Source organism: Notamacropus eugenii, chromosome 4 (assembly GCF_028372415.1).
Source record: "Notamacropus eugenii isolate mMacEug1 chromosome 4, mMacEug1.pri_v2, whole genome shotgun sequence".
Lineage (NCBI taxonomy): Eukaryota > Metazoa > Chordata > Mammalia > Diprotodontia > Macropodidae > Notamacropus > Notamacropus eugenii.
In genome coordinates this window covers 94,290,687-94,316,320 of record NC_092875.1, presented here as the reverse complement: position 1 = coordinate 94,316,320, position 25,634 = coordinate 94,290,687, and the positions used below count along the sequence as shown (strand labels likewise).

General features: G+C 40.5%; 1 protein-coding gene across 3 annotated transcripts in view; it reads left to right on the top strand.

Annotated features, from left to right (window-relative positions):
• Positions 1-25,634, top strand: part of PTP4A3 (protein tyrosine phosphatase 4A3) — a 208,310-nt gene that overhangs the window by 74,180 nt on the left and 108,496 nt on the right. The window contains exons 1-3 of one of the 3 annotated variants that reach the window (XM_072602923.1): positions 8,224-8,347; positions 16,399-16,464; positions 18,882-18,937. In XM_072602923.1, coding sequence (XP_072459024.1) covers positions 8,239-8,347; positions 16,399-16,464; positions 18,882-18,937 — 231 coding nt within the window. In that variant the 5' untranslated portion in view covers positions 8,224-8,238. Of the gene's footprint in view, positions 1-8,223; positions 8,348-16,398; positions 16,465-18,881; positions 18,938-25,634 lie in introns of those variants that run through there. The other 2 variants (XM_072602924.1, XM_072602931.1) reach the window with 2 other exon arrangements.

Genomic DNA, 25,634 nt, shown 5'->3' with positions numbered 1-25,634 from the left:
TAATATGCCTAGAAGACTGTCTGGGGGAGAAAAGAATCTCTGAGCTTCTGGCTAAACAGTGTAGGTGTAACAATTTAGTCTGATAGGAGAAGCATCATTTTGAGTTCACCTGCCCTAAAAGTTCAGTTATTTTTATTACTTCGTCAAAACATACATTAACTACTACTGGATCCATCTATCTCTCCCAGTTGTTGGGCATAATGTTCTAGGCATAGTAAGTGCTTAATTAGTGTTTGTTGACTGAAAGGGGGAAAAAATGATTTCCTTAAATAAGTTTAACTTGCATGGTCTCTCCCTTTCCCCTTTAGTTTATATTACTTATTAGCTAAATTATTTTTCAGTGACCCAGGAATAATATTGCTCAGTGTCCTAGATTCCCAGAAATTCTAAACAATAGCAGATCTGTAAGATTTTGTTAGGCCATTGTCATTTTCAGAGTACTTTCATTGGATTCTTTTACAGAAGGGGAAACTGAGGGTGAGTTACTTAAGATCAGTGTACTTAAGGTTACATCAGGTCAGTGGCAGAAATGAGATTGAAAGGTTGAGCATGCTTCCCATTGAGACTTTTGAAATTATATTGAATTTCCAGTTGTGTAGCCTGCCTTCCCAAACATTTCCAGGTAGTTCTCGCTACCAGAACCAGTTGGGTTGACTGGCATGGGAGGAGGAACAGATCCTGGAAATCTCAAGGCCCCTTATTTGAGACCTTTTAGTGCCAGGGTGTATAAAAATAGCTTTGGCTTTCTGCTGTTCTGGCTTGGCACCACTGGCTGCCTTGGGAAGGACTACGTGCTGGCCCTCATTGGAATCAAATTGGTCTTGAAGGGAGATGAGGCTATTTTAGACACAGCCTCTCTGGTCTGGGTCAAGACTGATTTTCTTCAACATGATCAGGTCTCTCCCTGGGGAAGGACTACCTCTGGAGTGATCATGCCCTGAAAACTTGAACTTCTGGGTCATGGTACCCCAAATCACATCATTCTCCTGTCATCATATCCCTCAGTAGCTGCCCTGTACCCAGTCCTGTCGAAGACACAGTTTTAGACCTGAAACTCTAAATCAGGGATTCTAAACCTTTGTGTGTGTGTGTGTTATGAACCCATTTGGCAGTCTGGTGAATCAGTCTATAGACCCTTTATCAGAATAACGTTTTTAAATCTATAAAATAAAATGTAATAAGACTACAAAAGAAAATAAGCATATTGAAATAGTGTTATCAAAATTTAAAAAAAAAACCTAACAAATTCCTGGACCCCAGGTGAAGAATCTTTGCTTTGAATTCATTTAGGACTTCAACTGGATGACTCTTTCAAAATTCAAACTCACAATGTCGAAAACTGAGCTTCATGAATTTTCCCTAAACCCACCCCTCTTTCCTGAATTCTGGCCCACATCAGAAAGGGTGCTGTGCTCTATGAGCAAAGCAGAATTGAGACAGCACAAAGCAATCGTAAGATGCCCAGATTTGGAGTATCCACCCCAAATGTTCATACAGACTATCTGTGCCCAATCTGTGATAGATCATTCCAAGCTCATATTGGTCTGATCAGCCACAGTCAGACACACTGAAACTTGAGTTTATCATGGTGATGTCATTTTGGTCCTCTTCAAGAACAAAGGGTAACAACTAACCAATTCTGATAGACAGAGTGGTACAAGTGAAAAGAGGGCTGGTTTTACAGTCCAAGGGCCTGGGTTCAACACAGAGATTCCCCTCTCTTCCCCCCGAGAGTCTTCTGGTCATTTTAGTACCCTTCTGAGATACATAAAATGCCTGAGCTGGAAGGAACTTTAAGAAACAGAAGTTGAAAGGACATGAATATCAAACATGAAGTATCAGAGGTTGAAAGCAATCTTAGGACAAAGAAGATGTCACATTTGTGACTTTGGGCAAGACAGTTAATCAACCATCTTGGGACTCAGTTTCCTTTTCTGTAAGATGAGGAAGAGGTTGGATCAGATGATCTTTAAAGGTTTTCCACCTCCAACTTCATTGATCCTTGGAAGTCTTCCAACTTCTAGTCTTTTCCTCCCTCTAATTCTTCCTTTGTGTGTTGCTAGATTAATTTTCCTTATTCATAAATATGACAATATTCATCTTCTTCTCAGAACCATTTTGTGGTTCCCTCTTGGCTACTGAGTAAACTTCCAACTCTGACATTCAATGTTCTGTGTTCTAAGATTCCTTCCAGCTTTGGCCTTTGATGTTTTGTGCTCTAAGGTTCTAAGCTTGACATTTCAAGGACTAAACTCTGGTCAACCTTATTTTGTATTATCCCCTAACGTGTACTCTGTGCTTCATCTGACCTTTGCTCTTTTATCTCCATTCCTTTTTTGCTCATGCTCTTCAAATTCCTTGTATATCCTCCTTTATTCTTCTTCAGTAAGTCTTTCCTTGTCCTATTCTCTGTAATGACTTTCTCTTTGAATGTCACATAACATATTATTCTGCACCTGTTGTTAATGCACTTTCATGTAATGTCTTATAGTCTAGTGATTTGTTGCATGTGTCTTATGCTCTTAATCTATGAGAACACACACTTTCTTCCCAAAACTTCATTTTCTCCCTTATACCCACAGGAAGGGACATACATAAGGCTCTTAGCAAAGGTTGAATAGTCACCAAGAGAAGAAAGTGTGGGCCTTGGCCTCAGAGAGCTCACCATCATTTTGGGGAAAATAGATTCAAACTCAGCAAAGGAGAGGACAAGAAGAGGCTTTGTATAAATAAGTGCCAGATTGTGCAATATAGAGTCTTAAGTGCCTTAGGAATTCAGAGAAGGGAGAATCTGTATGGTACGAAGAGAAGGCTTCTGGGGGGAAACATGACTGCCATCTTGAGATATATGAAAGACTATCATTGAGCTCATGAAGGAGATTTGTTTTGTGTGGCCCCAGGTAGCAATACCAGAACCAATGGGGAAGAGTTACAGAGAAATGGATTTTGACTCATTAGGAGAAAGAACCTTCCTTAAGTGCATAATATGAATGCTTACTGATTGATCCTGTTAAATATAGTTGTCTAAAAGTGTGGTACCTTTGAATTTAGTGAGCTCCCTTTCCCTGGAGGTGTTGAAGCAAGGACTAGCCAGCTGGGGATAGCCATGGTCAAAGCTGTGTATTAGGTGACAAACAACATGGAGAGAATGAATTAGGGAAGGAGAGGAAAAGAATAAGTATTTGTATTGTAACTATTATGTGCTAGGCACTGGGCTAAGTGCTGTTTACATATTAGAGACTGGTTTCATGGTCCATAGAATATTCCATACACTTTTGATGTCTAAGAGAATGACAGATTTTTAATATTTTCACCTAATGCTTTGTACATAATAGGTGCTCAGCAAATGTTTTATTGGATTGAATGAGAAGATTTCTTGAAACCACTCACTCACTCACTCACTTACTCACTCACTCAATCATCCTCAGCGAGAAGGAACATTGAAACAGTGAAGCTTTTTTGTATCCTCATGTGACTCCTTGTATTTTCCCTTTTCAGATTCCACCAGTTTCCTTGTAAGCCTTATTGTGGCATGGAGGTGGTCCTGGGATCTTAAAGGCTCTTAAAGGAAGGAGGCTTTGTCAGATAATTAGAAGTTAGAAAGAAACTCTGTGACAGACTGTGTCAGTCTTCTGAAGACACTAAGAATTGTAGCATCATTGACTGAACAAGAGGGGATGAAATAAAGTGTAGAAAGGTTGAAATGCTGGTCAGAGAAACAGTAATAGCATTGAAATCCGGAATCCTTGGGACTTTTGAAATTTGAATGTCTCTGAATGGCTGGCAGGTATAATAGAAAGAATCCTTTCCTCAGTTTCTGAAGATCTGGATTCTACTCTGTCTCTGTCTCCCCATCATATCGAGCAAGTTAATTCTCCTCACTGGGACTTGGTTTCTACTTCTGCATAATGAGATTAGACTAGATCAGATGTTCTTAACCTGGGGCCATACAGATATTTTTAGGGTCCCTCAAAACCTCAAATCTTTATTTGCTCTAACCCAGAGTCTTGGGGTCAAATGTAGCCCTCTAGGTCATCAAGTGTGGCCCTTTGAATCTAAAGTTGTTCTGTGAAGTTTGGATTGAAGATCTAGAGGATCACATGTGGCCTCGAGGCTGCAGGTTCCCCAACTTCTAACTGAAATCTAGTGTTTTCTGCAATTATGAAATTTAAAAAATGTTTTGTGAAGGGTGTTCCATAGGATTCCTCCGATAGATGTAGGGGTCTGTAGAGATCAAAAAGAGTTTAAAATCCCTGGATTAGATGAATCTTCAAGTCTTTTCCAGCTCTTACCTTGGATTCCCTTTGATTTCAGTTCTCATCTCTCTTCAAAGGACTAGGCAATTGAGGCTAGTTGGGGCCAGAAACCATGACTGCTTGAGGATCCAGGCTAATTGCAGACCCCATGCACCCTCATGTTTCTCTCTAATGAGGCCCTCCTTTGGGAACTTTTTGACTTCTGAGCTCTGCCCTTGATGTGGTCAGCCCTCAATGATTGTTTAATCCCTTAGGCAGAATTGGGAAGTTGGGTGAAGTTTCCTTGGATTTGGAAATAGAATTGGACCAGGAGTTAGAAGACCTGGGATTGAATCCCAGTGCTGACACTTAATAGTTGTCTGACTCTGGACAAGTTACTTCACTTAACCTGGTTTTTCTCATCTGTAAAATGGGAATGATAGGACTCATGCTTACCATCCTTACAAGGTTATTGTGAGGAATATACTTGGTAAACTTTCACTGAGCCCTTCCATTTACCCCCAGATTTCTGCCTTTAGTATCCATGTCTCCCTAGGTGTGCAGAACTGAGGATCTCCTATTCTGGACACATAGTTCCCTCTTCATTTCTTTTTGAGAAGGAAAACAACCAACTCCTGTAGCTATGTCACCTCCAAGCCTCCAGTGCCTTCCCTTCTCTCCGTCTGTTCTTTTCTCAGAATCCTAGACATCCTTCAGGAAACAGTTCAAGTTCTCCTTTCTTCAGGAAGCCTTCCCTGATTACACTAACCCAAACCCAATATTTACTTCTGGCACGGTATAGTGGAACGAGCATTGAGCTGGGAATTTGGAGTTGTGGGTTGGACTTCTACTTCTTTTCTCTTTGGCCTTGGGAAAACCATTTAACTTTCCTAAGCCTCTTAGGAAACAAATGAGTTTCCTCATTTGTAAAAGAGTCATAATAATAGCAATAACAGAAATAACAAATAATAATATGCAACTCCTGGTGTTGTGGGATTGTTATAACAAAGTACTATGGAAATGTGAACTGCTGATATTATTATTATTTTATTGTATTCCATTTTTTACCAGCCTTCTATAAAACTCAAGTAGAAGAGACCTTAGGATATAGAATGCCAGAGGTAGAAGGGACCTCCTAGTGTAAAACCCTTGAACCTGGGGCACCAAAGCAATTGGATTTCATAATTATCACAGAGGTGGTGAAATGAGACTGTGATTTGAATATGTCTGAAAAAAGGTCTGCCTTATTCCAGGGAGTCAGGATAGATAAAAGATTATAAGAGAATATCATGGATTTCATGTAGGATTTTATTCTAACTAGTGGGGAGGAACTAGTTGTGGAATCATGGCAGCCTAGGGAAGGTAGGGCATGAATCATGCCATCTTTTTTGAGATTGAGAAAGTGAGGAAAGTTAGCCGTAATCTTAACAAACAACCTAGATCTTAGGTGAGCAGATTTTAAAGGGTTCATAGATAGGATCCCATGGACCAGTATTCTACAGAGAAAGCCATGAGGGATAGGAATGACTCAAGAATAAAATTCTGGCTGGGTGTGGTGGTGCATGCCTATATTTTGCAAAAGAGGAAACTGAGGCTGAAGTGACATGTTCAAGTCACCCAAATAATATGTGGCAGAGCCAGGATTTGAACTCATGTCCTCTAACTCCAAATCTATCAGTCTTTTCCCTTTTCTTACACTTTATACTGCTCCATATATTCTGCAATTCATTGCCAGCTTGGTTGTTCTATCTCTTTTTTTAAAAAATTATTTTATTTGTTTTCAGTGTTCTACAATCACCTCCATATATCTTAGATTTTTTTCCCCTCCCTTCCCACTCCCTCCCTGGGACAACATGTAATCTTATATAGGTTCTACACATATGTTCCTATTAAATACAATTTCACCTTAGTCATGTGAAGAATTAAAATGAATGAGAGAAACCATAAAACAAAACAAAACAAAACATAATACAAAAGAAAATAGTCTGCTTCATTCTGTGATCCAATTCCATAGTTCTTTCTCCAGATATGGAAGGCGTTTTGCCTCAAAAGTTCATTCAGAATTTTTCAGGTCCTTGTATTGCTATGAAGAACTAAGTCTACCAGAATAATTCCTCACACACTATGGTCGTTGCTGTGTACAAAGTCCTCCTGGTTCTGCTCCTTTCACTCAGCATTAGCTCATATAAGTCTTTCCAGGCCTCTCTGAAGTCTTCCTGTTCATCATTTCTCATAGCACAATAGTATTCCATTGCATTCACATACCACATTTTGTTTCGCCATTCCCCAATTCATGGTCATCCCCTTGATTTCCAGGTTTTGGCCACCACAAAGAGAGCTGCTATAAATATTTTTGTCCATGTGGGACCCTTTCCCATTTTTATGATCTCTTTGGGATACAATCCTAGAAGCGATATTGCTGGGTCAAAGGGTTTGCATATTTTTATAGCCCTTTGGGCATAGTTCCAAATTGCTCTCCAAAATGGTTGGATCAGCTCACAGCTCCACCAACAATGAATTAGTGTTCCAGCTCTCACGTCTTCTCCAACAATTATCATCTTCCTGTTCCATCTTTTGACAGTACATTTTCATTGCCTTTCCTCTGAGATTCTCTAATTGATCCTGTACATATCTTGATTGTACATTGCTGTTTTGCTTTTTGCCTCTCCCATTATAGACTGTGAGCTCCTTGAGACCAGGGACTGATACTGTCTTTCTCATTCTTATTTCCCCAGTGCCCGGCATGTGGCACATGCTTCATAAATCTTGACTTGACCCCTTGGCCTTTTTGCATCTTGCCCACTCCCTGTAAATCCCACCTCTTCCAGGAAGCCTTCCTTGACCACTACAACTGACACCATTCTCTCTCATGCCTGAATACTTTTTTTGAAATGACAGCTTGGTTCCATACTTAACCTTTTAATCTCTAAGCCTTAGGTTCTCCATTTAAATGTGGGGAATTATCCTTACCCTCCATATAGTTTTGTTGGGCTGTTGTGTGGGTCAAACATGCAGCATATGAAAACCTCTTGGAATGCTTGGAATGATAATTATGAGGAACTTATGGTGTGGTAGAAAGGATACTTGATTAGATATGACTGAGTTCTGCTTATCAGCTCTGTTACAAGTGTTCAAGCCACTAAATTTAATGCAGTTTTCTCATCTTTAAAATGAAGTTAATTTGGCAAATATTTATTAAATGCCTACTATGTATACAGACTACTGTGACAGCCACTTGTGACAGATGCAAAGTTCAGACAAAACTAGGTTCTTGCCTTCTTGGAACTCATGGTCTAACAAAGACATTTGGATGCGATATAGAATAGGTAATCAAAATATATAAATGAGTAAGACAGCTCAGGGGCACAGTGAATAGAGTGGGGGCCTGGAGTTAGGAAGAGCTGAGTTAACACTACCAGCTATGTGACCCTGGGTAAGTCACTTAACCCTGTTTGCCTCAGTTTCCTCATCTGTAAAATGATCTGGAGATAAAATGGGAAATCACCCTAGTATCTTTGCCAAGAAAACCCAAATGGAGTCAGGAAAATTGGACATAACTGAAATGACTGAACAGAAACAAATATAAACAAATACATGATAGGTGCCAGATATGGTAGTGCATGCCGTTAAAATCCCTACTACCAGGGAGGCTGAGGCTGTTGGATCAGTTCTGGGCAGGTAGGACTCTAACCTACTGAGTATCTACACTAGAGCAGACCCCAAGGCAGTGAAGCCCTCCCTGTGAATGGGGACAACCAGACAACTCAGGGAGGGTCCAGGTCAGAAATGGTATGGGTTAAACCATAACTCGAATTTAGTGCTGATCAACAGTGGGAATGGGTCCTTGAGGGGCAGCAATACTTCTAGCCTGGGAACCACAGGAAGACCCAGTCTCAAAGTAAAAGAAAACAAAAACTAAGCAGAGCACGCATAAATGATAGGTCCATTACAGAGGTGTTGACAAAGTGCTTTGTGAGGTCATTACTGACAAACAGGGTCAGGAATGGCTTCATGGAAGAGGCGGTTATTATGCTCAGTTCGAAAAGAATGGATGTGGAATTCAGTGGACAAAGAAGGGGTACAGCAACAGGATAGAAACAAGAGATTGCTGGGTATGTAGGGGAATAGGACAGATGGGATAATGTATGGAAGGTGATTTGCAAATCTTAAAATGCTGTAGAAATGTAAGAATTATTATTTTTTTCAGTCCTACAGTTCTACTTGGGTAGGGAGTGCTTGGGGGAAGGGGAGATAAGATGAAACCTGACTGGAAAGATTAGATGGTGCCACAATATGGCAGCTCTTAAGTGCCAGAGAAAGGAATTCAGATGTTACTTGATAAGTGACCATTGAAGATTTGGTCCAGAGAGGAGTCACACCACTAGATATCCGGACAATAGTGAGAAGGATGAGTTTGAAGGCAAAGGGAGACAGCAGGAAGACTTTCTGGAGTTTATTGTGCTGTAGTTCAGATAGATGATGATAAACTGTGCTCAGATGAGAGTAGAAATAGTCAGAAGAGGGTTTTGAACCTGCCTGTGTGCCATTGTCTTATCTACCCTGCAGGTGGGGGACAGCTTTTTCCTTCCCTTTATGGATTTTAGTGTTGACATGCTTTCCTATCATTTCCATTGGGATTCATTAAGTGTTGACTTTCATTGTGGAGGAAATATAAAAGTTGACTTTTATTGTGACAGAAATTTTGCATTTAGCTTTCATTGTGGAAGATATTTAGAGGTTAACTTTTAATGTGACAGAAATTTTGAGTTTAACTTTCATTGTGGAGGAAATTTAAGGATTGACTGGAGGAAATTTGGTGGCTACCTAGACCTGAGGTCTGCAGGCTCTGCTTTAGCCTCACTTAATGTATCTCTCCCATCATAAGGCCCAAAAGGTTCTGGATAAATTCTCCAATTGATAATTATTATGTAACTAATAATAATGGCTCACCTTTAAACACAGCAGTTCACATTTCTGTAACATTTCAAGTTCACAGAATGTAAGCTCCATGAGGGAGCATGAACTGTTTCATTTTTGTTTTTATATCTGCAACATCTTGGGATACAAAGTATCTGGTACATAGACACTTAAAGACTTGTTGATTGATTGAGCTCTAACTTCCCTCCCAACTCTATGAGGCAGGTGCTACAATTACTATCTTCATCATTTTACCCACCAGTGAGGAGGTTGAGGATTACAGAGAGATGATTTAGCCAAGTTTGCGAAGTCTGTTAAATTGTTAGAAGCAGATTTGAACATAGGTCTCCTGATTCCCAAGTCTACCCCTACTACACTGTGTTGCCTTATAGTTTGTTTACCAAGCTTTGTTTCCACACATCCCCTCCCAGTACTACTTTATTGAGAGGCCTCGGATTTAGGGAGACAAGGGTTTCCTTCTTGCCTGTTACGCTTTCTAGGTGTGGGATTCCAGGTATTTCAGTTGACCTCTCGGTGTATCCAGGGATATGATTCTAAATTGTTCATCTGTTATGGTAGAGGAAATTTCCTCACAAGGAGATCCAGTCCCTGATGAAATCATGGGGTTGACCAACCTCCCTTCCAGCCCCCTCTTTAAAGACCCCTCCAAAGGGGAGTACTAAAAACATTATTCTCCCCCTTTTATGGATTAGGGAACTGAAGACCATGGAGCTAGTTGGGGCTTGACTTTGGGCTTCTTTTACTGAATTGATTACTCTCTCCCCTACAGGTCTCTTGTCTCTAGGAAATTGACACTACTCTAGCCAGTTGACAAGGGTTTTCCTGAGCACCTGTGTGTGGCCAGGCGTGTGCCTGATGCTTTTGGGGAAATAGGAGAAGAGACACCTCCTACACACAAGGAGTTGATAATCCAATTAAGCTCAACATGCATTTGTTAAGGAGCTAGTGTAGGGCCTAGTAACAGGTGCTGGGAGTACTGAGAAATCCTCCTTTTTAGAGCTTACGGTTTTAGCAAAGAGACAAAATACTTCTGTGTAGGAGGATGAGTAACACAATATCTACCATTTTGGGGGGAGATGGCTGCAGTACCAGTTGCTCTAGAGTTGGGAATCCGGTCGCCTGGGTTCCAATTCCAGTGACACTATCACCTGACTTGCTGTGTGATTTCTCCAGGCCTCAGTTCACTTTCTTTGTAAAGTGAAAAGGATAGCCTCGATAACCTTTGACGTCTTCATCCAGCTCTAGCATTCTGGGTTCTGAGCCCCTTTCAGCACCACCGATCTGTGTTCCAGCATTCTCTGGTCCAAGATCTCTTTCAGCCCTGAGGTTCAGCTCTTATATCTGGCACATTTAATGTCAAAGGCCACAAACGTTTCAGAGGGAGACTCAGTGGGCCAGAAGTCAATGACTTTCACTCTTCTGTCTTCAATCCTCCCTCCACACAGTTGCCTAAGAGATATATTCCTAAAGCACATATCTGACCATGTCACTCCCTTCCTCAGGAAATTGTACTGGTTCCCTATTATTTTTAGGGTCAAACACAAACACAAACACAAACACAAACTCCTCTGGTATTTAAAGCCTTTTTCAGCCTGACTCTAATCTACTTTTCTAGCTTTATATATACATATATACACATATTTATATATGCATTTAAATATATTTATACATACATATTTATGTACATATAAAATACATATATATACATATTTGTATACATATAATATATGAGGAAATTATATAATATGAGCTATATAACAATTTATATGATTATATAATTTATGTAATAAATTATGTAATAATAGAGCAATAATATAAAGGGAGATAATATACAAGGAAAATTTCTATATATATGCATACATATATGTGTACATACATATACATGCATGTACACATATATATTTGTAACACACATATCTATCTATCTCTCTATCTATCTGAAATTTCCCTTCATGTCTTTTTGGGTTAGAGCCAGACTAAACGTATTGTTCCATGTCTTTGACTTGTTATCTTCTATCTGTGTGTTTTTCTACATTATTGTAGCTGCTCAGCCTTCGTTTTCAAAGAGGACCAATGACATCACAAGAGTGATGTCTTGACTTGCATGTGAATCGGATTTAAGTGAGGCAGAACTACTCAGAGTTGTCAGCCTAACTGTTTTCCAGAGTTATCGAAGTCCAGTGGCAAGACGAAAGTCAAGACAACTGGCCAGTAATGGCCCCAAGCCCAAGCCTCTGTGGCTCATTGTTTAGCGTTTCATGACTTAGAATGAGTGATTGTAAATAGCTTTTCTACCTAGGCTTTCCCCCATCTATGGAATACACATCTTCCTCATCTTAGCCTGTTGGAATACTAGTTTTCCTTGAAAGCTCAGTTTAAATAATACCTCCTTCATAAAACCTGATCCCCCCATCTGCTAGTGCCTCTCCCCTCCCTGCCTTCCCCGGTTACCCAGGATATGTGTTGAATCTACTTTTATGGATGTATGTTGGTTCCCTGAGAGACTAAACTTCTTGAAGACTGAGATTTTCATTTTTTTACCTTGTCTATCCTAGACCTAGCAGGGTGCCTAGCATATACTAGGTGCTTGATAAATGCTTGATGGGTTGAAGGAAGAGGAGCTAACAGTGTTGATACCATAATCTCCTTTCTGGTGGTTTCACTGTCTCAGGTACTTCTGAGTTCTTAGTCTGGACGTCTGTGCAGATTGGAGCTCATCTTCCCCCCCCTCCTTGGGAGCCATTGATGCTCCTGCCTGGACTCGCCTGTGTTGAAATGCTGCCTCATCATGACTCCTATCTCTGAGGGAGGCCAGAAGGCCGTGCCCTTCACTGCTGCAGATCTATTTAGGGAGTCAGGCACCTGGAGATTTTCCCTGGAGCATCTGGGAGCCCCACCCTACTCCTCCCCTCTCCCTCCACCATCCCTAGAGTCCACATTCAGTCATCTGGATATCAGTTTGGTCCAGTTATCCTGGGGCTCTGTGTAGCTCATTCACTCCCTCTCTTGTCCCCAGAGAGCAGCACTGGGGCCAAGGTTGGGGAGAAGAGGGACAGAGGAATTAGAGCAACATAGATTTAGATTGACCTAAGGAAAACTTCCCTCTTTACCAGACCTGTCCCCAAGTGGAATGGACTACCCTAGCAGGTGGAAGTCTTCTAGAATGGTCTGCATGACCACTGGTTGAAGATATTCCAAAAGAAACTCTTATTCACATACAGGTTGGATTAGATGACCTATATGGTCCCTTCCACCTTTGAGATTCTGAGATTTCCCGGTTCTCTATGAATTAGGATAATAGCTAACCTTTGTAAAATGCTGTAAGGTTTGCCTCTGGCCCAGAGGTCTTTCCCAAGGTGAGAGTCATCCTTTTCTGGGTGCTCTCCCTGCATTTCCTAGCTTCTTGGGGTCAGATAGCCTGAGACGACACCTAGGCATTAACCTTCAATTCACAGTTGGCTGTGTATGAGGCCAAGGCTTTGTAAGACTCGAATTTTCTGTATGGAGCATTTCCTGATACAATTCATAAATAATAATAACTACAGTCCTAGTAACTCACATTGCTAGAGTAATTTCAGTTTTCCAAATTTATTTCCCTAGAGCAACCCTCCCTCTAATGCTCACATTTTGTGTGACCTTTGTGACTCAAATCCCTTCCTGTGCCTCAGTTTCCTCCTCTATAAAAGGAAGAAGTTGGACTAAGGAACTTTTAAGGTCCCCCCTAGCTCTATGAGCATGAGGAGGAGTGCAAGGATTTCTTGACACTTAAAAAAAAAATTTCTTGACAGTTTTGTGGATCAGTGATCACAATGGCATGCCTCCTCTCTCCAGGGGTGAAACCAGAAACTAAGCCATGCCTTCTCATTATTATCATGTAGAACCTGGCCATGACTTCCCACAAATTTTCCTTAGGGGCCCCACTGAGTATGGCAAACATTGCATGGATATTTATCAAGCTTTAAAGGCTTTCTATCTGTGATGCCTCCACGTTTCTTCATGGCCTGCACACTTCTTTCCACATCTCCTTTTCTGTGCTCTCAGATTGATATCATATAGGTGGCCTCTTTGGTAATATGCTGTACCCTGTTCACCATCTCCTGTGCTTTGCTGTTATCTTTTGGAGGATCTGCCCAGTACTTCCAAGACTCAGATAGTCCATGACTTGAAGCCATGTAGAGTCATTGGAAGAACGTTGCTATTAAAAAGATGGACCTTTTGTAGAACACTGAAAATTAAAAAAAAAAAAAAAGATGAGCTTTTTTGTCTGGCAGAAGTTTGTTACAATGAAAAGAACTGTCTTTTTAAAAATTCCCTTTTATTGTGATTTCAGCAATCATCAACAATGATGGTTCTGGATATGGAGTCAAGAAGACCTGAGTTCAAATCCAGCCTCAGACACTTATTAGCTGTGTGACCATGAAGTCACTTAACCTCGCTTTGCCTCAGTTTCCTTATCTGTAAAATAGGAAGAATAATAGCTCCTGAGGGTGGTTGTGAGGATCAAATGAGATGAGAATTATAAAGTGCTTAGCATAGTACCTGGCACTTAACAAGTGCTGTATAAATGCTAACTATTATTATTATAAAGAACTATGAATTATAGCTGGGTGGGCAGCTAGGTAGTTCAGAAGATAGAGCTCCAGGCTAAGAGTCAGCTATGTGACCCTGATCAAGTCACTTAGCCCTGTTTGCCTCTGATTCCTCATCTGGAAAATGAGCTGGAGAAGAATTTGGCAAACCATTTTAGTATCTTTGTCAAAGAAACCCTAAATGGGGGCATGAAGAGTCGGACATGACTGAAACGACTAAAAATCAACATGAATGACAAATATACAGTTAAAAGAATTGGGCAGTAACAAATAGCTACCTTTTTGACTCTTTCTGTATCTCCCCTTCCCTTTATGCATCTTTCAAAGTGTTTTATTGATGGTCATTTCCCCTTGTATCTATCATGCTCATCAACCCTTTAAGAAGAAACTTTCCCTATTAAGAAGGTCTGAGAATGTACATCTGGTTATATACCTCTAGTTCATCATCTGCCACCCTAGAGACAGAAGATGTGCTTCATAATAAGTAAAGGAATGTTTACCAAAGGCATTTTAGCTTGCTCTTCTCTCACTGCCCAGGCTTGGGCAAAATTCATTGTCCATGTGTAGTGCTTGTCCAAGACATGTGAACCAAGGCCATGTGTTGTTCATCTAGGTGCTTATTATAGTCTGGACAAGAGACATTCTTCACGTCCTTGTCTTTTGTTGTTCTGACCTAGTGAATGGATTGGTGGTTTTTTGTTTTTTGTTTGTTTTTGAGTGATTGTGGAGCTCATTTAGAAGGCCTAGTGATCAGCTGGGGATTGATGCAGTTAGTACAATGTCATCCATAAATGCATCAGAGCATCTGCAGGACCTCACTATTTGGAAGCGATCCCTCCTTCTCCCATTTGGGCTCTGTTAGATGCTCTCCATGATGATGGGGAATACCTTTGGCAGAGATATCGCCCTGAAGATAATTACAGCTTATGTAGCAATATTTGCTCCAGAGGATGAGTGGGCCAAACAATTCTACAGAGGATTAGATAAGACCCTCCAAATGAAACCACTGTTAGAGACAATGTGGCATAGTGGATAGAGAGTTAGCCTTAGAGCTAGGAAGGCCTGAGTTCCTATCATGCCTTGGACACATACTGCCTATGTGATTCTGGGTAAATTTCTTCATCTCTCAAAGCCCTGGGTATCTCTTGCTGATATACATTGAGAGGGTGAATTTACTCCTCTGGGAGGAAACCATATGGTGAAATCACAGGTTCAGCTCCCATCCCTTTTTCTAGACAGTGGTGATCAATGACTTCAAAGATTTATATAGAGGAAAACAGGAAATCGTTATGGAAAACATTAAGAAATAAGAAACAAGAGATCAAAGCTTTTTATAGATTATACAGAATCCTCATACTTTTATGTATTCTTTTTTTTACAGAAGAGAAAAATCACAAGGTCCCTTTAGTAAGGGTCTGAAATAGGAAGAACGACATTGGACAGGGAGTCAGAAAACCTTAAATTTAGTCTCCTTCCTAATAATTAGCTGTATGATCTTCAGCAAGTTGCTTAACCTCAGTCTCAAGGTACTCATCTGTAAAATGGGTATGGAAATCCCTGCCCAGCTTCCCTGATAGGGTAGCTGTGAGGAAAGTACTTTGTATAATATAAAGTGTTATTGTTTTATTATTGTTAATGTATTATCATTGTTATCTAATAGATAATTATAGCTGCTGAGAATTGGAACTGGTTACTCTACATTAGCCCCTGAAGGTAGAAATTACGTATTTCAACTTATACAGATTGGAAGTTAGTCTAAGATGGGGTTTCCTAACAAGGGGAATTAAGCATGGAAATGGATAATTTTGTCTGGTAACCCAACCCAGTCTAAGACAGAATTTCCTAACAATTAGAACTGAGAATGGAAATGAATTATTTTGTCAGTGTGTTTCCTGTCATTAGGCATTACCAAGATCTCATTGCATCCCATCTTATATTCTACTTGGAGTATCTCATCATTGCCCCGATGACTCTCCTCCCTTGCTCTGGATACAGTAATCAAATTAATGATTCTATTGCTTTTGGAAAGGACTTGTCAGTCTCCTGATCCACACATCAACTTATCATCCTTGTGGCTACGTAGACCCAAATTCCGTTTCCTGTTCATTGCCACCCTATTATGCATTGTCTCCTCCTCCTTGTTGAATTGGTTTTTCAGTCATGTCTGACTTTATGCAACCACATTTGGGCTTTTCTTGGCAAAGATACTAGAGTGGTTTGCCGTTTCCTTCTCCAGTTCGTTTGATAGATAAGAAAACCGAGACAGACGGGGTTAAGTGACTTGCCATGGGTCACGTAGCTAATAAATGTTTGAGGTCAGATGTGAACTTGTGAAGATGAATCTTCCTGACTCCAGGTCTGGTGCTCTATCCACTGTGATACCTGGCTGCCTCTGTTACTTATCCAAAAGCTTATACTTTTGCACTTCATTCAACATAAAGTATATGAGGTGGAAGGGACCTTAGAGCAGAGAATGGTAGGATGAATATGTAATAAAAACTTAGTAAATGTTGCTGCTTGATTAAGAACATAGAATATGTGAGGTGGAAGGTCTCATAGAGATGATCTAGTTCATTCCCCTGTTTTACAGATAAACTAAGGCCTACAGAGAATAATGCCTTTGCTTTCCCTGGCAGGAGGAAGAGTTTGGAATGAAAATGATTTTTGTTTTGTGGACTTTGTGATCTGGCCACCTGCCCGCGGTATGACAGCAGGCATTCCTAGGTGATGGTGATGGTGGTGGTGGGTTGTCAGGTAGCAACAGGAGGGGGAGTAAAGACTAACAACAAAACAAGCTGTTTCTAGCTGTGGATTTCCCTTATATCATGCCTGACATTTATGTTCAGCACTTCACTGATTGCTTCTAGTGATGGGGAGCTCACTATCACTGAAGGCAGCTCGTTTGATTTTGGGATAGCTCTGATAGTAAGGAAGGTCTTTGTTACATAATCCCACAGGTATTTGTTGAACCTCATAGTTGGCCCCTTGGGAGACCATTAAACACCTAGTTGATCCAGAAACTAAGGTCCTCTTTAGATTCCACCCAATTAATAATTAGGGGATTAGCACTAAAACTGTGATTTCATCAGTATTTAAAAGTCCTAGATAAGGAAATTCCCTTCACCGAGGTACCTTTTTAGCAATATTTTCAGTATTCTCAGAGAGTTCTCTAGAGCCCTGAGAGGTTAAGTGATTTCCCCAGGATATGTCAGAGGCAGAATGTAGGCCCAGGGCTTCCAAGGTTGGTCCTCCATCCACCATGTTGCCACTATCTCTGTCAAGTTATAATCAGACAGTTGAATAGTAACCATCCACACAAGCTTTTTCATTGTAACTTGTACATGTGGAGCTAACTTTCTACATGTAAAAGAGCATTCCAACTTTTGTTGGATAGTCATACCATTCCTTTGAGGCTTTCAGGCCCCTATTTTATAGAAGATAGAACTGAGACAAAGACACTCGTCCAAAGACACATAGGAAGTTATTTGGGATTAGAACTCAGGTCTTCAGGGATTCCATTTCTCTTTTTCGTAATATCCCACTGAGATTCAATTTCTCATGTCATGCTTTGTCAGAAGATTATCTTGGTGAAAGGTCAAGTCCCTTGTCCAATCATGCATCGGTCTTGTAGATAGAATATTAGCAGCAAGCATGTACTAAAGGTTAAGGTTTGTGAAACACTTTACCAATAGGCTCTCATTTTATCACTCCAACAATTCTGGGAGGTAGGTGCTTTTGTTGTCCACATTTTGCAGATGAGGAAATTGAGGCAGAGTTAAATAACTTGCCTGGGTTAAATAGCCAGTAAGTGTCTGAGGCCAGACTTGAACTAAGTGACTTGAACTCAGGTCTTTCTGGCTCTACGTCTGGCACGCTAGTTCCTGTGACACCCAGCTGCTTATATTATGTTATATGAATATACAGATATATTGAATAGGTCATAATATATGTATCTACTAGAGGATAATCTTCTTGGTGATACATATTTCATCTTAAATATTATGGTTAATTCTATCTCTTTCACTGCACAGCAGTGTATTTTAAACATGGTAAGTGCTTAATAAATATTGAACTATGTCCTGGAAACAGATGGACTCTTTAACTTATCAACTGTCTTATCTACACATTCAGTGTTGTCCATCCTGGCTCATTAAGACACAGCTCAGAGCCCACAGGCTAGGACCGTCAAGCTAAAAGGGACCTCAGAGATCTAGTCTGACTATTTTACAGATGAGGGAAACTGAGGCCCAGAGAGATGAAATAATTTGCCCAAGGTCCAGAAAGCTAGTAATTGGCTGAGCTAGGATTTCAGTTCAAGTTTTCTGACTTGAAATCGAGCATCTTTTTTGTTATAGAAGATGATAATAATTCTAGTGTACATTCTGTGGAGGTCCCTGAGTTTCATTCTGGCCATAACATTCTCTTTTTAGTCCTCTTTCAGCCCTAGTATTGTGTGTTCTGAGATAGGAGTATCAAATTCATATAGATAAGGGACCACGAAACAATGCATAACAATCCTTATGGGCCACATATTACCACATGTTAACATTATGTATGTTCTATTGTATTTTTATTTATTTTGCTAAACAATTCCCAGTTACATTTTAATCTGTTTCGGGCTTTTGTTTGATGCCTCTGTTCTAAGACCCCTCTTTTTTTTTCAGAATTTATGTTCTATAGATTTCTCAGATTCTACGTTCCACTTCTGTAATTCTGCATTTCCTGTGTTGAGGCCTTTTCTAGTTCTGACATTATCTGTGTTCTGAGGTCTCTTTCACTTTTTGTGATTCTATGACTATGAGCATCTGTTTTTCTATAATATAGTCTGGGCAGACTGCCCTTAAGTTGGTGACTGCTCCCTATCATATCCTCTCTCCCCCAGAAACTTTCTGTTCTTTATAGATTCTATGTCCTAGACCTTGCTGTCTTAAATAGGCAGAAATTTGCCTGTAAATTACACAGACCTGGGTTCATATTCCACCGATGTCAGTCACTAGCTGTGTGGTCTTGGGTAAGGTTTTCCCATTCCCTCTGTGACTATCTGACACAGGGTGGGGCCTGGGAGCTCCAGCTGTCTGGAGAGATGTCTGATTTTATTTTTTCCTTTCTCCCAAACCAGGCTGGACTAAAGGGACCTTATTTGGTGCAGATCTGAACCCACTTTGCTTCTCTGAGGTGAGTAGTCAGGGAATTGGAGACAGGTGGGGTGGAGAATGGATGCAGGAGGCCAAAGAGCACTTGGGTGTGCTCTTAAATGGGAATTGAAATTGTCTGGAATGATAAGAGATGGATACCCAGCTGACAGAGACTCATCCAGAATCCATCAAGATTTGCTTTCTGGACAGGCTTCAAGTCTTTGCCATATTCCATATAAACATGAGAAAAAAGATGCTGTTGTACCTTGGAGCTGTGGAAATCCCATTCTTCAGGAGGTCTTTTCAAATCACTTCCTACCCCCCATCCCCAGCCCTTCTTGCTAGTGTGCCCTCCCTCTTGCAATTCTTTTGTATTATACATATTCACTAAGGTTTATGTTGTATCTCCTCAGTAGAATGAATGTGAGCTCCCTGGGATAGGGGCTGTTTCTTTTGTCTTTGCATCCTCATTTCTGGGCAGCTAGGTGGCACAAGACTTGAAATCAAGTCTGACTCAAACACTTAGCTGGGCAAGTTCCTTAATTCTGCTGCAGTTTCTTCATTTGTAAAATGAGCTGGAGAAGGAAATGGTAGACTACTCTAGTATCTCTGCCCAAAAGATCCCCAATGAGGGACAGTATGACTGAGAAACCACTAAGAAAAATACTCACACCTAGTACAATTTCTGACACTTTTAAGATGATTATTTTGGGACAAGATTTATAATTTTCTTGAAGTGGGGAACTCCTACTGTGGAAACTCCCTTTGTTGATGCAGGTTGGTATTTAGTCTGCAACTTATTCCTAGAAAGTAGCTAGGGCACCAAGAGGTTCAGTGAATTGCCTTTGGCCACCTAGCTCATATACGTTAGAGTTAGGACTTGAACTCAGAGCCTCGTAATTGTAGGGTTGGTCTTGCTTTTTTTTTTTGCATTGTACCCAATAGGTGCTTAATAAAACCTTGTTGAATTGACTTGAAACATGATGAAACTAAAGGACCTAGAAGGTCTTTGTTTGAATCCAAATTCAGATGACAAAAGGCAGCCATGGGCCAGTGGAGGATAGAATCAAGGAAGCTGTGAGTTCAAACTGTGACTGATACGTTGGAGCTCTTATGATCCTGGGCAGATCACTTCGCCTGTGTGGGCTAGAGTTTTGTCATTTATACAATGAGGACAATAGTGCTTACATTTCCTTTGGGAAGGCAGGATGATGCCGTGGAAAGAACACTGAATTTGGAGTCGGAGGACCTGGCTTCACATCTTGGCTCTGCCAGGGTCACCTGTGTGATCTTGACTAAGTCCTTCAGTGTTTTGGGGCCTCAGCTTACTCACTTGTAGAAAGAAGGGGTGAGTAACATTGGCTTCCTTGCTGTTCTTTGCACAAGACAGTCCAGGCAGTTTTCACTGGCTGTTCCCCATGACTAGAACCCTCTCCCTCCTCATCCCCACCTCCTGGCTTCCCTGGTGTTCTTCAAGTCTCAGCTAAAATCCCTCCTTCATCAATCCTTTCCTAGATCTCCTTAATTTGAGGGACTTCGCTTTGAGACCATCCCCCTAGTTAACCTCTGGATGTCTTGTTTGTATATAGTTTTCCTTTTTTTCTCCCTCATTAGATTGTGAGCTCCCTGAGCCCACCTCTCTGAGGCTTGGTTTTATTTGCCCCTTTCTTTGGATCCTTGGTGCTTGACACACAATAGGTGCTTAAAAATGCTTGTCCACTGTCCCTTCTAGCCCTAAATCTAGGATTAATCGTCATCTATCTATGGGCCCCTGGAAGGCAGGAACTATTTTTGTTTTGTCATTGTCCCTCGAGAGCCTAACACATAATAACTACTCCGTATTGAATTATTGATTTGAAAATCCCTTATACACCCTAAAATACTAAAGAAATCCACATTGTTATTTATTATACATATTAATGATGACCCTGCTGTTTGTGACTGTTCCCCTGTACACAACCCCCGGCATACCTTCCTCCCTTGTGTTGCTCTAAGCCAGGCTTATTCTCAGCTCTGTAACTTTGGCTCACTCTTTCCTCTCTCCCTCAATGTGTGTTTCCAGACGTGGCCCATCATAGTCATTTTTCAAAGCCCATATAAGGTTCTGTCCACTCCCGGAAGGGGTAGAAATTCAACCTTTCCTTTGGGAAGTCAGCCTGGATTGGTAAATGGAATGTTTAATTAGACATATAGTAGGAACTTAAAAACTGCTTGTTGATTGATTGGTGGTACCTGTAGAGTCATATTATCCAGATATTTGTCTCTCTATCTGATTATCTATGGATCTTTTATCTATCTTTATATATATATACCTCTATCTCTTATCTATCTTTATCTCCATTTATCCGCTTCTATCTAGCTATATGTCTATCTATCTCTAACTCTCTCTCACCTATCCTTACCTATTTTTATCTATCCCTCTCTCTGTCTCTCATCTGTGTCTAGATCTCTTTCAGTCTCTTATCTGTCTTTATAGCTATGTATTCCTCTATCTCTTTATCTGCCTTTATCTATCTATATCTCTTCCTCTCATCTATGTCTTACCTATCTTCATCTCTCTCTAATCTAGCTTTCTATCTAATCCTCTATCTCTAATTCATCTTTATATCCTTTATCGCTCTTTGCCTATATCTCTCTAATCTATCTTTATCTATATCTATCTACATATCTATGTGTATATGTATGTATATATCTCTCCATCTATCTCTCTCTGCCTTTATCTATCTTTTGGGTCAGTAGAAGCCAGCTTCCTCAAAGGGTCTGGTTGTCCCCTTTACAGGGAGAGCCTCACGCCTACTCTAGCTCCAGGCATTTAGTGGCCACATTCTTAAACTCTCCTGGGACTTCAAGGCTCAATTTCGGAGGCTTCTCTGCCCCTCCAGACATTTTTTCCTCCTTGAAGCCTTGCTAGTAGAATTCATCCCCAGAGCACCTCACTCCTCAGTACTTGAGGACAGAGAGGCATTCCTGTGACCTTTTCACTACCTCCCTTGGGATCAAGGCCCATCTCCCCCTTGGGCAGGCATAGGTAGCTGCTGATTGGCACTGACCGCTACACAGACATTATGTTCTGCACCGGCCCTGGCCACACTGGCCACATTCCTTCCTGTCCCCCCCCCCCCCCCCCCAACCCATACGCACATGATCTGGAAGAACAGACATCAAGCTTCTGCCGAGGCTGATCATTGTTGTCAATAGTCAGCCCTTGACTGCTGCTTTGTGTTGCCCTGCTGGGTGCTTTGCTGATGGTTAATTCCTGCAGGCTTTACTGCCTTCTTTTGGGCTGGGGTATGAACTTGCTCAGCTGGCTTTGATTGGCACCTAGCAGACTGCTGGCTGGTCCTACCATAAACAGAAGCAGCCCTCAATTGTCGTCTTCCAGCATTACTGTAATTACCAGCAAGGCTACAGTTATTTACATTTATCTAATTACCTACCTCTTCTCTCTTTTTCTTGCTGAAAGACTTCAAATACTAATTTGCTGCTGCTCTGCCTGAAACACTGTGTCCTCATTTTACCCCTGTGGCCTGCAGAGGAAATAGCGACCTACTCAAGGTTTAATAATCATAATAATAGCTAACATTTATATAGTACGTACTGTGTGCCAAGTACTGTGCTAAGCACTTTATAAATATTCTCCCATTTGACTGTCACAGCAACTCTGGGAGGTAGGTGCTGTTATTATCCTTACTTTACAGTTGAGGAAACTGAGGCAGATAGAGATCAAGTGACTTGCCCAGAGTCACACAGCCAAGTGTGTGAGGTATGATTTGAATTCAGGTCTTCCTGACTGCAAATCTGGCGCTTTCTATGCACTGTAAACCCTGACAGAATTTGATGATATGTAAGCAAATGCATGGGGAAGCTAGGTGGTGCCGTGGATAGAGCACTAGGCTTGGAATCTGGAAGACTCATCTTCATGAGTTCAAATCCGGCCTCAGACACTTACTAGCTATGTGACCCTGGGTAAATCACTTAACCCTGGTTTGCCTCAGTTTCCTCATCTGTTAAATATGCTGGAGAAGGAAATGACAAATTATTCCAGTATCTCTGCCAAGAAAACCCCCAAAATGAAGTCACAGAGTTGGACACAACTGAAATGACTGAACAAGAAGAAGCAGTAAATACAAAAAGGTAGAAAGAGTTGGGACTGTGATTTGAAATAATTCTATAAAATGAGTATTTCTTTCTCGATTGAGAATAATGAGATGCAATGGTGAGCACTGATAGGTTGCCCTCGGCACCATTGGAGAGAGTGTCCCCCATCAGTGAGACAACAGAGCCACCAAAGCATAAAGACTAAGCCAGTGATTTCAGTGACACAGAGAACTCTTTGCAAACCTTAAAATACTATGTAAATGCTAGCTATAATAATAATAATTGTTATTACTGCACTTCATTTTTGGAAGATTATTATAAATACTCTCTTGAGTCTATTGTTTCTCTTTTTACTCTCATGTTACTTTGGTTTCTAATTTGATCATTTAAACAGTGTTTCAAAGGAACATGGCTTATCATACCATCAGCAGGTTTTTGTGATTCATAATCAATCCTAGTGTTAGAATGCCCCATTAATAACCTCGTTCATGCAGATGAAAAATCTGAGGCCTGGTGGGAAGAAGTAAAGACTTTCTCAGAGGCTCTGATGGATGTTAAAGGTGGAACCCAGGTCTTTTGTTGACCAGTTGAATGCTTTTTGTTTCTGTTCTGCTTTTCAAACTTTTTACACTGACTCATTATTTTGTAGATATAATACTTTGGTAGAGAGGCAGCATAGTGTAGTAGATAGAGAGTTGATCTTGAAACAGAAAGACCTGGTTTCATTCTGACACGTACTGACTGTGTTACCTTGGATAAGTCATTTAATTTTTCAGAGCACTAGGTATTAAGTTACAGAGAACTTGATGACTCCATATCATTGAAATCAGTGGTTCCGATCTTATCCTTTGATGTCTATGTTATCTCATTGATGCAGGATATTCCTTTCAGTGGTATAGGTTGTGACCCAACAGTGGCCTCTCATCATGACTTGTGTCTATGTCCTCCTATACATTTGTCAAAAGTGATCCATCTCATGTGCCTAGGGACATTTCTTGGCTTGACATTGTGTGGGTACAAATGGAGTACATGAGTCCCATTGGCTTACCATTGCTCTCTCTCCGTAATAGTTAAAGTAACAACCAATATCTATGTAAATGAATGAAAAAAGCATTTATTAAATACTTAATAGGAAGGAAAGAAACATTTATTAAATACCTACTATATGTCATGCAATGTGCTAAACACTTTACAAAGATTATCTCATTGAATAACCTCACAATAACCCTGGGAGATAGGTGCCATTATTATCTTTACAGTTGAAAAAACTGTGACAAATAGAGGTTAAATGCCTTACCCAAGGTCATATATGTAGTAGGTATCTGAGACCAGATTTAAATTTAAGTCTTCCTGACTCCAGGCCTAGGGCTCTATTCACTACACTCTATATACCCTATTCCTGGCTATCTCTGTACTAAACAGTAAGAATACAAATGGATAAAAGCTCTTGGCCTAAAGGGGCTTACATTCTCATGGGGGAAGGCAACACATAGTGGAGAGTTTTGACCTGTGGAATCAAGGCAATTGTGAGTAGACTCAATTCAGAGTTGATTATTATATAAGGAATAGCAGTTGGAAAGAGGAAGGGGGAGGATATACCTGTAGGACAGATGACAAGTTAGCCAGTGTGGATTGTTGGATGGGATATGAAGCATAATTTGGTCTGGGGCCAGCTAGAAAGAGTTGGTTGGGTGACTTTATGCTCACTCATTCAACAATCAAGACTTTAGCCCTAAGGTTTGTGTTGTGAAGCCAAGTGGATTAGGTCATGGTTTTTAGTGATCTAGTTTAAAAGGTACTATTTCTGGTGATGAGAAACACAGCAAATGTTGAACAGATGGTAATCTCATAAGATCATTGATTTAGAGCTGGAAAGGGACATTAGAGGACATGTAGTTCAGCAGTTCCCAAAATGTGGTCTAAGGACATGTGGTTGGCCCTCGATCCTCTTTCAGGGGATCTGTGAGGTCAAAACTGTTTTCATAAGAATACTAAGACATTTTAATTTCTTACACAGTAAAAATGGATAGCTATAACCCATATAAATAAAAGTTTATTTTGGGGGGATCCTCAACTGAAATAATCAGATTGATTTTCCCTTTATCAATAAATTGATTATGTTTGGAACTTTTGCCTCGGTTTACCTTATTTTGACCATAATACAACAGTTTTTAAGAGTGTAAAAGAGGTCCCTAAGACCAGAAAGTTTGAGAACCACGGAACTAATCCAACTCTCTAGGTTACACAACTAGTAAACTTTAGTTTCTCCATTTCCATCACCTCTTGTGTTTCTAGAGCCCCTTTTCACTGTACTAGGATGCCCTGATCATGTGCCTGGGTATGATGTAAAACTTTTAAAACTTGCAAAAAACTATTCACACATTATCACTTTTGATCCTCAAATCAACAATGAGACTTAAGTACAATGAATATTTATTATTCCCATTTTACGGATGAGGAAGCTGAGACTAGAGAGCCCAGTTGATTCCTTTGTCACTTACCTAGCGTCAGAGATGGAATTCCAAACCATGTCTTCCTGATCCCATTTAAGAATCTATCCACTCTGCCTCTAACTGACCAGCTCACCTCCTTTTTTTGTCATTCATTTGTCTGATAATATCTTTTATGCCTCTCTCCTG